Source organism: Python bivittatus, unplaced genomic scaffold (genome assembly GCF_059951505.1).
Source record: "Python bivittatus isolate LINGU-HERP-01145 unplaced genomic scaffold, Pbiv_v1 ctg000480_np1212, whole genome shotgun sequence".
NCBI classification, from domain to species: domain Eukaryota; kingdom Metazoa; phylum Chordata; class Lepidosauria; order Squamata; family Pythonidae; genus Python; species Python bivittatus.
In genome coordinates, this window is record NW_028277075.1 from 19,643,526 (window position 1) to 19,656,550 (window position 13,025).

At 39.3% G+C, this 13,025-nt stretch overlaps 1 protein-coding gene across 5 annotated transcripts in view; it reads right to left on the reverse strand.

Annotated features, from left to right (window-relative positions):
* LOC148214930 (uncharacterized) overlaps positions 1-13,025 on the reverse strand; it is a 30,532-nt gene that overhangs the window by 4,141 nt on the left and 13,366 nt on the right. The window contains exon 3 of one of the 5 annotated variants that reach the window (XR_015796986.1): positions 7,064-8,484. The exons of 3 other annotated variants lie outside the window; for them this stretch is intronic. Coding sequence is in view for 1 of the 2 variants with exons in the window: in XM_088145418.1 (XP_088001544.1) it covers positions 12,195-12,335 (141 nt within the window). In the remaining variant the exon portion in view is untranslated. Of the gene's footprint in view, positions 1-7,063; positions 8,485-9,040; positions 12,336-13,025 lie in introns of those variants that run through there. One more of the 5 variants, XM_088145418.1, reaches the window with a different exon arrangement.

Sequence of the window (13,025 nt, forward strand, 5' to 3'; positions counted from 1 at the left end):
GGCTTTCGGCTGCTGCTTCTTAATGCCAGGTCAGTTAACAACAAGGCCCCCTTTATATGTGAACTGATCACTGAGGAGCAGGCTGACCTGGTGTGTATCACCGAGACCTGACTGTGCCCTGAAGGAGGGGTGCCCCTTTTGGAAATGTGTCTAGCTGGATTTACCACCCAAGACCCCAGGGTAGGGGAGGAGGGGTAGCTGTTGTCACCCTGGAATCTCTGTTGGCCTTCAGGGGTACTGCTCCACAAATGGCCAGTTGTGAGACCTGTTCCTGAAGCTGGCTTCGCGAGAACAGTTGGGATTGTTGCTGCTGTACCAGCCTCCCTGCTACGTAACAACCTCCCTGCCTGAGCTGCTGGAGGCAGTCTCGGGGCTGGCAGTGGAGTTCCCCAAACTTATGGTTCTGGGGGACTTCAATTTGCCATCCCTGGGACGTTCCTTGTGTCAGATTCAGCCAGCACGGCCCAGTACGGCGAAGGCACCGCTTAGCTTCGCCTAAGTCAATTTCACTGCCCAGACGTGAGCAGAGGAAAAGAGGAAGTGAAACCGCAAGCGGACACTTTGCTGATTGGCAACAGGTGGCGGCGCTTAACTCAAAACCGCAAGCGGATACTTTGTATCAGCACAGCTTCCCTCGGGTGCTGCAAACAAAGGAAAGTGCAGTGGCTCGGAAGCGAAGCAATCAGCGGGTGATTGAGAACTCCCGGCTTTGCGCACAACAGGAAAACCCAACAAAGACAACAATGCACAACCAATAGACAACAATTAAGAACACAAAAGAACCGGACTGAATCTGGCATTTGGGCAAGGGGGGGATTACTGCGGGTAATCAGTAACCAAGCAACGGGGCAAAGTGCGGGGACGGGGTAGCTATAAAATATGTTGTAAGATGTGCCAAGCCAACCCTGGCTTTGTTTGTACTTACTTACATTACGCTTGAGTAAACTTCTTTGCTGAACACACGTGTCACGAGAGTTTCTCTGAGACGAATGGGGTAAACCTTACACCTTGGAGGCAGCCTGGGACTTCATGGCCACCATGGCGGCCATGGGCCTGTCCCAGATTATTTGCAACCCAATTCAGGACAGTGGTCTCACACCGGACTTGGTTTTCTTGTCAGAGCAGTGGCAAAATGATCTGAAGGGGGAGTTACATCTGTCCCTATTGTCATGGTCAGATCATGCCCTGGTGATCTTGAGATTCTCTTATGGTGGGGAGCACACCACCACCCCTGATTGATTGATTGACTTGGTGATTGTTATTGTATGTTTGGATGGGGGGTCCTCTAACTAGGGAAGCCAGAGGCCCAGAATTGGAGGGAATTGGAGCCCCTGGGGGGTTTAGGGCAGGTTATATTATTCAAGTAGTGACAGGGAAGGGGTGTTTTGATAGGAGTCAGAAGGCAGGCCGCTCTCGGGGAAGACGCCCTCAGTGTTTAGTACCGGGGTGTGTTCCGGTCCTCTGGATTCAGAACCAGGTCTTGGACAGCAGACCTATGGAGACCGTGGCTTTCGGCTGCTGCTTCTTAATGCCAGGTCAGTTAACAACAAGGCCCCCTTTATTTGTGAACTGATCACTGAGGAGCGGTGTGCTCTCCTTCCTGCAGGGAGGCAGGACGTATTCAACTGGTCTGCCCCCGGCGACTGATGGACCCAATTGGGTTCCAAAGGGAGCTGGGGGTTATATCTGAGGATCCGCTGCATGGTCCAGTGGAGGCCTTGGCCGCTGCCTGGAATAGGAAGGCAGCTGAGGCCTTGGACAAGATCACGCCTGTGTGACCTCTCTTGTTCCATTGAGCCCGACACTCCCTGTGGTTTACAGAGGAGTTGAAGGTCTTGAAAACAATTGAGAGAACTCTAGAGCGCCGCTGGAGGAAAACAAGGACCGAATCTGACCAAACACAGGCTAGAGTTACTATTAAGGCCTACCTTGTGGCAGTAAGAGCAGCAAAACATCAATATTTCTCCGCTCTTATTGCATCTGCAGAATGCCACCCAGCAGCCCTGTTTAGGATCACCCGATCCCTTTTGGGAAAGGGGGGCCCAGTGGCCTATTTACAGGGCTGCTCAGAGGAGTTTTCTCGGCATCTGGAGGATAAAATCACTTGGATCCGTTCCCAGTTGGATTCTAAGCATGGGGCATGGCCTGTGGAGATGCCCAGGGTAAGGACTTACCCTGTTATCTGGGAACAGTTTGATCCTGTTGGACATGAGGAAGTGGACAGGGTCCTCCAGACTGTTAATGCCACCACTTGTCAACTAGACCCATGCCCCTCCTGGCTGGTCAAGGCCGCTTTGGAGGTGACATATGGGTTGGTCCAGGCAATGGTGAATTCATCCTTGAGGGAGGGGGTGTTCCCAGTTGCCTTTAAAGAGGCGCTGATGCATCCCCTCCTCAGGAAACCATTCCTGGATCCCACCATACTGGACAATTTTCATCCAGTCTCCCACCTTTCCTTTTTAGGGAAGGTGGTTGAGAAGGTGGTGGTGTTACAGCTCCAGAGGATACTGGATGAAACGGATTATCTGGACCCTTTCCAGTCAAGTTTCAGGCCCGGATATGGGATGGAAACAACATTGGTCGCACTCATGGATGATCTCTGGAGGGAGCAGGATGGGGGTAGTGCATCCATCCTCGTTCTTCTTGACCTCTTAGCAGCTTTTGATACCATTAACCATGGCATCCTTAGGGAGTTGGGCATGAGTAGGACAGTTTTGTGCTGGTTCACTTCCTTCCTCCAAGGGCTGTACCAACTGGTGTTGATTGGGAGTGAGAGGTCCAGCCCACAGCCCCTCTGTTGTGGGGTTCTGCAGGGTTTGGTACTCTCACTGCTCCTGTTTAACATCTACATGAAACCACTGGGAGAGATCATCCACCACCATGGGATGAGGTATCATCAGTACACAGATGATACCCAATTATACATCTCCATCCCAGGTGATTTGAGTGATGCTGTAACCACACTTTCATGATGCCTGGAGGCTGTGGGGGTCCGGATGGGAAACAACAGGCTTCAGCTGAACCCTGGTAAGACAGAGTAGCTGTGGATTGGAGGCCCCTCTGTATCAGGGGTTTTTCCACCTTTGGTTCTCAATGGGATTGCACTGCCCCAGACAGATCTGGTGCATAATCTGGGGGTCCTCCTGGACTCACGACTCTGGCTTGAGGAGCAGGTGGCAGTCGTGGCCAGGAGGGCCTTTGCACAACTTTGTGTTGTGCATCAGTTACGCCCCTTCCTGGATCAGGAGTCCCTCCGATCTGTCACTCATGCCCTGGTCATCTCTCATTTAGACTATTGAAATGTGCTCTACACGGGGCTACCCTTGAAGAGTATCCGGAAGCTACAGCTGGTTCAAAATGCAGCCGCGTGGGTAATCATGGGCGCCCCAAGGAGGGCACATGTAACATCTTTGCTGTGGGAGCTGAATTGGGTTCCAGTTTGTTTCCAGGTCCAGTTCAAGGTGTTGGTTATCACCTTTAAAGCCCTACATGGCATGGGTCCACGCTACCTGAGGGACCGTCTCACCCTCATTACATTGACCCATCCCACCTGGTCCAGCAGAGAAGGCATGTTGTGGATTACATAGTGAGGGAATGTCAACTGGCAGGTCCTAGGAGGAGAGCCTTCTCTGCCATTGCCCCCACCCTATGGAATACTCTCCCCCCAGAGGTGAGGAGGACCCCTACCCTCCCAATTTTTTGGAGAGAATTGAAGACTTGGCTCTGCCAACTTGTCTGGGGTGAGGAAAGATACAATTGACCCTGGGGATGGCTGGTACCTTGACAATGCACCCTGAGTTTATTAACATCTAATTAACATCTGCCTCTTGGAAGTATTATAAAGGAAGTATGTTTTAACATATTTTAATTAATTTTTATCTATTTTAATCAATATTTATTCTATTTTTGTAAACTGCCCAGAGTCACCCCACAGTGAGATGGGCAGTGACAAATTTTATATATATTTATATAAATATAAATATAAATATAAATAAATAAATTTTAAAAAACCTGGCTAGCTGGCTGCTAAGCAGCTGTATGTTTTGCTTTGTGGCAGGGTGAGGTGACCAAAATCAACAAAAGAACAACAAAAGCCCAGTTCAACATCCCTCATCAGGCTGCTGAATATTAAGATAAAGGTATCCACTGATGCCACTTCAAATATTGTTAAAACAGCACTTGATGCAGAAAGACTTGATCATGGATGCCTGTTTCACCTCTGGGGATGATGATTTGTAAGGTGAAGCCACAGCTCAGAAGGGTCTTCTTCTGAGGACAGCCATCTAACTTCACTTAGCAGAGGCACACAAAAGAAAACTTTTGAGGAACAGTACTTGATTGACTGGGGAAGTATATCCAGGGAGGCAGGGAGATGTTCTTTGAGATCTTCTAACCCCAAACTGTTGAGAGTTCCAACAGAATCAACAGAATCACACACCATGGCCTCTTTCTCAGCAAAGTTCCTGTAAGTTGATCAATGCCCTTTCTGCCCCAAAGTCAGGCCAGGTTAAAATAAATCTAGAAAATTAGTTTCACCTAAAAGTGCCCAGAGCTAGTTAGCAACTACTCATTTGTATATCTGATCCTAGAAGGGACTGTGAGTAACAGCCCCATAATGAAGCACTACTTCTGGATCTAAGATAAATTTCTTCAGGAAGTCTGATTTCTACCTCTTTTAAGAGTCTGCTATTGCTCCCTCTCTCAAGGAAAAGTTAATAATCTCCCAATCAGGAGATAATCAACACCAAGCACAAATGGGGTTGCGATTCTTGCTCAGTATAAAAGTACAGTGGACATGCAAAGTACTCTGCCCTACTATTCATTTATAATTTTCTCCAAGAACATGTTCCATCTCTAAAATGCTAAACACTGGTGATCCACAAGGAAATGACTTACCTTGTAGATTTATATTCCTGTAATTATCTTTTAAAATAACTAATATAATTTTCAGGTGTTCACTGTGATCTGAAGACATCAGCAGAGAAGACTTTAAAAAAAATCCATGCATCTCCTCATAAAAATGGCTTGATGCTTACAGACTATTGAGAGCTTTGTGGTTTCTAAGTAACCAGTATGATGTCATACATGGGGGGAAATCTTAAAGACTATAGTCTTTATATAGCCACTCCACTTCTATGGTCAGGCTTACTAGGGCAGCTGCTCAAGAATAGGTAACTATGTTTTACAGAAATTAAAGTATCCCTTATTATTTGTCTTATTAAAAAGATAAGTTGTTGATTCATTATAAGATAACAACCATCATTACTAGATAACCATGAAAACAGTTCAGAAGGGCTTGAAGCAGAGAGAGCTTATGAAATTCACACAACTTTCAAATAATATATGGGTTTCATGTATGGAGCAAATATACTAACTAGAAAGACTGCCTGTTCTATGATTCTAAGGCTACTATGTTCTAAGCCTGTTCTAAGGCTACTATGACAATGTTTGGGAACCTCAGGTACATTGCAAGTTAGAGCAGCCAAAATCTTTTTCTATCTAACCTTGTCAAAATATTTTTCAGAGAATCATAAGAGTTGGAAGGAGCCATGTAGGGCATCTGGTGAATCCCATGCTCAGTGCAGGTATCTAAATTAAAGTGTCTCAGAGAGATGGCTGTCTAGCCTCCACTTAAAGATATCCAGGGCAGGGGAGCCCACCACTTCTCTGGATAATTGGCTCCATTGTCAAATGATCTGATCGTTAATAGTCAGAATCTGTTTTTCTTTCTCTTAAACCCATTATTCTTAACTTATTTATGTCTTAACTTTCTTCTGGGTGACATCCTTTCAGGCATTTGAAGAGTGTTATCATATCACTCTTCAGTCATCTCTCAAGGCTAAATATACCAAGCTCCTTCAATCACTCTTTACAGGGCTTAGTTTCTAGTCCACTGATTATCGTCATTGCCCTTCTCTGAACCTAATATTTCTGGATCTTTCTGAAAGTATGGTGCCCAGAAGTAGACACAGTATTCAAAAGGGGGTTCTGACTGCTACAAAATAAAGTAGATGAGTTATTTCCTGTGATTTGGGAATTACGTATGTTCTGATGCAGCTTAAAAATTGCATTTGCCTGCTTTGCAGCTATATCATATTGCTGACTCATGTTCGGCTTGTAACCAACTACTATTTCAAGTTCTTTCTGGAAGAACATTATTACTAAGCCAGATATTCCCTACCCTATACTCAGACATTTCCATTTCCTAAGTGAAGAATTTTGCCCTTGTTTCTTAATTCTGTTATTTTAAATTTAATTGCTACCTTCAGCCCATTTCTCTAACCTATCAATATAATTTTGAATTCTACTTCTGTCTTATAGAACATTAGCTATTCTCCCCCCCCCAAACTGTGTATCATATGCAGATTTGATCATCATTATTCTACTTCCTCATCTGTATTAATAAATATACAAAAGAAATAAGACTCAGGATTATTCCTTTTGGGAACCCACTTGATATCTCTGTCCAATTTTATGGAGAACCATTGATAAACATTCTTTGGTGAAATCAAATGCTTTGGTGAAATCAAAGGGGATAGGAATAAATGATCCCCAAGATCTATTCAAACATTTCCATTCTGAGTTTTGTATCTACAGCCTTTCCACAATCTATTAAGAAGTTGTCTAATTTTAAAAAAAGTTTAATTAGTCTGTCAGGATTTCTTCTTGTCAAATCCATGTTGCCATCTGGTAAAAAACATCACATAGTTTTAAGATGCTAACAGATAAATTCTTTATGATCTGCTCTAGAATCTTCCCAACTATTTAATGTCAGATCAACTAGTACATTGATGGATCTTACTTCCTCTCCTGTTTGAAGTTGGAGACAGTTGCCTGCCTCCTGACATCTGGTACTTCTGGCTGTCTCAAATATTTTTAAAAAATTATTTAACTTTCTTAACATTCACAATTAATAAAACAATCTTTAAACTTAAAGAAAGAAATTAATATAAACTTAAAAAGAATAAAAAGAATTTAAAAAGAAACAAGAAAGAAAGAAAGAAAGAAAGAAAGAAAGAAAGAAAGAAAGAAAGAAAGAAAGAAAGAAAGAAAGAAAGAAAGAGAAAAATCTACCTTATATTTTATACTTATCAACAGCTACTGGTTTACTAATAAAAACACTACTATAATATAATCAGTATAAAATGTTATTGTAAACAGATCACACATTTCCAACAACCATTTCTTAACATTTGGAATACTATCCCATTTCCAATTTCTCAATATGATTCTTTATGATTTTAATCATTGTCAGACTTGCTTTGTTTTTCTTCTCTTTTTCAACATGTACAAAAAACAAATAATAACACAGTGAAGATGTTAATATTAAGTAATCAGTTTAAGACTGAAACCTTTTTTGTACAACAAATACTTTGATGCAATTTGCAGCAGTTTTTTAATGGTATATTCAATTCTAGATAAGCTAAATAATATTACGCTCATTAACACTGATATCTTAAATTGTAATCAGTACTGATATAACACTTCTTCCTTTTTTTTATCCTCAGTGGTCTAAGTTATCTAAACATTAGAGAGTTAATAATCTTCAATCAATACTGTACAAATACCACTATATTGAAACAATAGAATATATTATGTAAGTTTTACAGCAACATAATAAAATATATATTACCATAAAAATATTATTCTTTTAGTCACCACCATGCTTGATACAACCATAATTCCTGATAAACAATCAGATTCCAAAGCTTTGGCATATAGTTTAACATCACATTATATTTAACATTTAAAGATTTTCCCATAAATCTACTTATTGTTGTTGTTAGCTGCCCAGAATTGCTTATTTTTTATTTTATTTATCGCATTTATATAGCTGCCATCTCACACAAGTGACTCTGGGCAGTGTACAACAATTAAAAAGAATAAATACATAAAAACAATCACAGATAAAAAAACTATAAAAGCACACAAAACAGGTGGGGATAAAATTAATAAGGAAGCCATCACAAAATCTCCCCAGTCCCCTGGGAGCCCCAAGCCTGATCACATAGCCAGGTCTTGAGGGACTTGTGGAGTGTTAAGAGGGATGTGGCTAATCTTACTTCTAGGGGGAGAAGATTCCACATTGTTGCTAAGAGTCAGGCAGCATACAAGTTTAATGATAAATAAATAAATATTAATACACTATCCCCAAAATATATCAAATGATTACATGATCTTATCATTTGGGTCAGGGAACCCTCAATTCTTTTATACCCCCAACTTAGAAAATCTGATGTCTATCTTTTCAAATACATTATTTGGGGAGTGCGGTACATCCTAAATACAATTTTTTGATGGATCAAGTTTAATTTCAGATTTGTTGATTCCATTTTAACATTTTTAAGGACATGAATCCACTGATGCAGTATTATCGGAGATTCCAATTCTGGTGGCTTTGACGAGACCATGAGTTAGTTCCTTTAGATGCAGTTCATTCCTTTTCTTCAGAACAGAAAGAGCAGAGTCATCAGGTGCTATTTACTACAAACAGAATCAGATATGGTTTACCTCACTTTAAGAAATGTTAGCTTTCAGCCTGCGTGAAGCTGAAGCAACATTTTGACCTGTTTTTGTTGGTTATATCATACTATTGTTCCCTTAAATGTACAGTATATGTGTGTACTTTCTGTCATGGGAAAATTAATCTTTTAACATAATCTCAGATGAATTATGATTTAAGCCTTGTGTTTTGTTTATTGCCAACACATTTTTATAGAATCTGTTAATTTGCTTTTGTCCCCTTTTTTATTTGTACTTATCAGCACTAGATATATTTGAAAAGGATTGGCTGCATTGATTCTCTTACTCTGTGTTAACCGTGAATTTTTAAAGTAGTCTTTTTTATTAGCACTTGAACCATTTTATAATGAAAATTCACACATGAATATATTTTGACCTTGGAAGTTTCCTGTACATTATTTATTCTTTTATAGTAACCCATAATAAAAATTATCTGGCAATATATAACCAATCTCACAAGAAATTACGTTCTTTTCATTTTACATTTCCTTACAAATTCTGTTTCATAATTGTTAACTTCTAAAGATATATATATATGCATTTATTTTTATAACTTTTTTCAGTTGTACCATAACTTCAAATAGTTTCAAATAAACTATTCATATCTATACCTAAATACTGAGAGAAAATGAGTAAATTTAAATTTCAGCGAAATGCACTGTTATGAGTTATGATTTTTCTAATATTAAAGTTCATGAACTGACATTGTAAGCCAATTACCAAAAGAAGTGAACATTCTGCATACAAATAGTCAAACAATGCTTAGAAGAAAAGGTTAGGATCTCTTGAATGCTTGGAATAAGTTTTTTCCTGTAACATCCTCATCTCGTTTGTGAAAAATGATAGATGTAGGAACAAGAAAAAAGTGTTACCTCAAGCTCTTTCCCCTACTGGCCACCCAGTAACCCTAGGCTGATATTGGCAAAATCACTGACATCCGGCTAGAAATAATGACGATGTTTGAAAACAGCTGCTTTGATCCTGAAATGTGCATTCAGGATCAATGCCAGATACCTAACCAATGCTAGCACTATTTTTAAGTTTGACATAGCATCTAAAACTGGAACACTGTAAAGGATAAAAGAGGGAAAGAAAAAGCAAGAACAACATTATATTTTACAAACTGTATAACTGAAAATACTTCACAACTAGGTTAATATATTAATGTACCAACTTATCCTTATCGCACTGGCAACTGAATGGATTTCAACAGGAGTTTTAGAAGTTTTCTACACTTTCTAGCAGTTAAATCTTCCCAGTAAGATTAGGCTCTGATCTCTTCTAAGACAAAGCATTACCAGACATCTAGTGATATCTTTGTCATGTAAGTCTTAAAGAAACTTACAGAGGGGAAAAGAAAACATAAAAGATGGTAGTTCTATCAAATTTAAGGGAGTTATTTTTGCATAAATATGATAGGTTTATTCTATAAATGTAAGTCTGTTAGGTTTGAAATGGTTCCTCCCTAGCGAGGATGGAGGTTTCCAGGAAAAAAAAAAGATATGCCAAGCTGGGAGGAGCCATTAGACTTACTTATTTTGTTCATAATCCATTTCTCACACTTGAAAGAAAGTATGAGGAAAAAATGTAAGTGGTAAATAGGCATACGCAAAGATACTGCAGGCCGTGACAAATGCTATTCATTTTGAAGAAAACATTATTAACAGATGTATTGGCATCACAGTGTATAAAAGGACTTATAAAATCTAAACTGAATTAATTTTCTTCTCTAATTATACTTATTTAAAAAAGATCCGCACAAGTGATTTGATTAGGCAACATTCAGTAAAATCACCATGAAGAAAAAATACAGTGGAGACGCTATACTTCGGCAAAGAGCAACTTAAAAATAGTCCTTTTAAAAAGGAAAGAGAACCAAGGCAAATCATTCATGGTCCAGAAAATGAACAACATGGACAAGATGTACTGTTAGATCTTCTCCTTGGTAACTCTTTGGGATTCATTATGAGTTGTATCCCAGCTGGATGTATGTCAACCAAGACAGAGACAGTTGCCCTAGTAAATGATTTGCTTCTGAAATAGAGAGAGCATCTCTCTTGTAATTGGACTTGAGTTGGTGCTGCCTAGTATGACAACTTTATGTTTTAAAGAGATTCATTTCTCACTCTTGCTGTTTGTCTAGAGTCATGGGGAATGATCATTTGGAGGTTTAGGGTGGCTATCATGAAAACATCCTGCTGTATATTTTGTTAAGGGCCAAACTATATGATTCTCATTAAGGACCAACCAATACTCCCCTACCACTAATACCTAAAAACACAGCCAAATAGATCTGTAAAATAATAGTGTATAGCCAAACATTTCAGGAGGAGGCCACAGATAATGATACAACATGGTATTATTTATTTAATTCCTATAGCTGCCCATTTCAACCAAGTGACTCTGGGTGGCGAATAATTCTAAAACAGTAAAAACAATTAAAAGCAATACAAAAATAAATATATACAGCAGCCAGGAAAATTATCGTGATAATTATCAATATAGCCAAGAGACAGGGCCCTCAACATATTTGGGGCCCCAGGCCTGAGCACATAGCCAGGTCTTTAAAGTCTCATGAAAGGCCAACAGGGTCAGAGCCATCCTAATCTCTGAAGGCAGGATGTTCCAAAGGGCAGGGGCTACAGCAGAGAAGGCACGTCTCCTGGTTCACATATATGTGAAAGAACGAACATGGATGCATTATTCCAGTTTCTGGCATAAGTAGTCTAATGGGGAAACTGAGGTTGTTTCTGCTCCCAAACTGGACCATTAACGATGATACTTTCCCATTATTTGGGATTGTGCTAAGGATTACTTACTTATTGGAGGACAGAGAACTGTGATCCCTATTAAAATAAGGGATAAGTGGCAGTGCAAATACTTTACCAATATATAAAGTAGGTTATAGTTTTCAGATCACCATGATATGTATAATTGTAAGAAAAGTAACAGCAGAATTCAGGAATTTCTTATGTTAGGAGAAAAGTACATACCCACAAAGTAAAAATTTTTTTAAAAAAATGTAGAAACTGCAAGTTCCAGTAGAGTTATGTTTTATTTATCATATGTGATAACATACCTACAGAGTATTAAACATAACCCAAATTTATATGATATTTTCACATCAAAGTTAAGTATAATGAACAGTAAAGATATTACTGCAGATTTATACATTAGTGACTGCATTTGGCAATGAAGCTAATAAGCAATTAGGCTCTGAACTTTGGATAATTTATAAGACAAAGCAAGAGGCCAAAATCCAACTTTCCCCCACAGAGGAATGCAAGTTTCATCACTGTATCTAAGGAAAGGTATTAGTACAATAGTCTTCAGAGCTGCAAACTTGGTGTTCTATTCAAACCCAGATCTGACAAAAATTTGAAGTTCTCATATAGATCTCACCAGTTTTCATGCAGCTTACAAATGAAGTGACACCACACTTACTTCTTTATAATATGTCAGATGTAAATAATATATTATGTGAAACCTAAATATTTTAATATCAGCAGGAATGTACATAAATAGTTTCAAAACCCATAAAAGATCATAGAATGAATGTTTACTTCCTGAATTATTATAGGGTTTATTGTTAAAAGATGGGCTTTCCTGATAGTACATTCTTAGCACATTCTCTCCCCACATTTACCCCCTTCAGTAAAATCTCACTAAAATCATCCAGACCTATCAAAGTAGCCAAAGGAGCGAAGAATCCATAAAATCCTCCTAAAAATATGCTTATTGGCCATCCAATAAAAAAGAGTATGATCAGCCAAATGATTCCCCACAAGATACAGGTCCCATTCATCTTGAACCTAGTAAAAAGAATTAGATAAGTTAATTGAGAAGCTTTGGTTTTATTTATGGGATCTATTAACATTAAGGTATTAACTAAGTGGCATTTCCCATTCCTTGCTGGTTTGCACTGGTAGGGGAAAGGTAGAAGAGACTGCATTTTTTAATTTAGTTATGACACTTTTTCTTGTTTTTTAATTGTTTCACTCACTCCTCTTAAATTAGTTTTTGCTAGTAGTAATGACAATATACATTTTTGCAATTTCAGTTACATGTATGAAAAATGCTTAGGATATGTTTAATGGTGTGATGGACTTTTTAAACATTGACCTAAGTACAGAGCTAATTGTTTTAATGCTTCATTCAATTGTCTACCTACAAAGCTCTCTTGAGGTAGGACAATATTCCTGTGGGCTTCATTTACTTTCTCATCTCTGAACTTCTCTGTTGCAATCAGCCACAAGCCTAATTTTCATTTTCTCTTGTGCTAATGGAATATTATATGTTAATCCTGCCAACACAATGGAGTTCAGTTTTACTCCCAGTACTCTGAATACTGGCTGAGGTCAGACCTTATTCTTAAATTCTGTGTGATTGTGGCAAGATTAAATCACTTTGCAATGAGTGAATGAGTTTCAAGAGTAATGCAGGTGTTGGTCTAAACTTCTACTGGCCCAGAGTTTGAGGCAGGGTGCTGCTTTCTTTTGGCT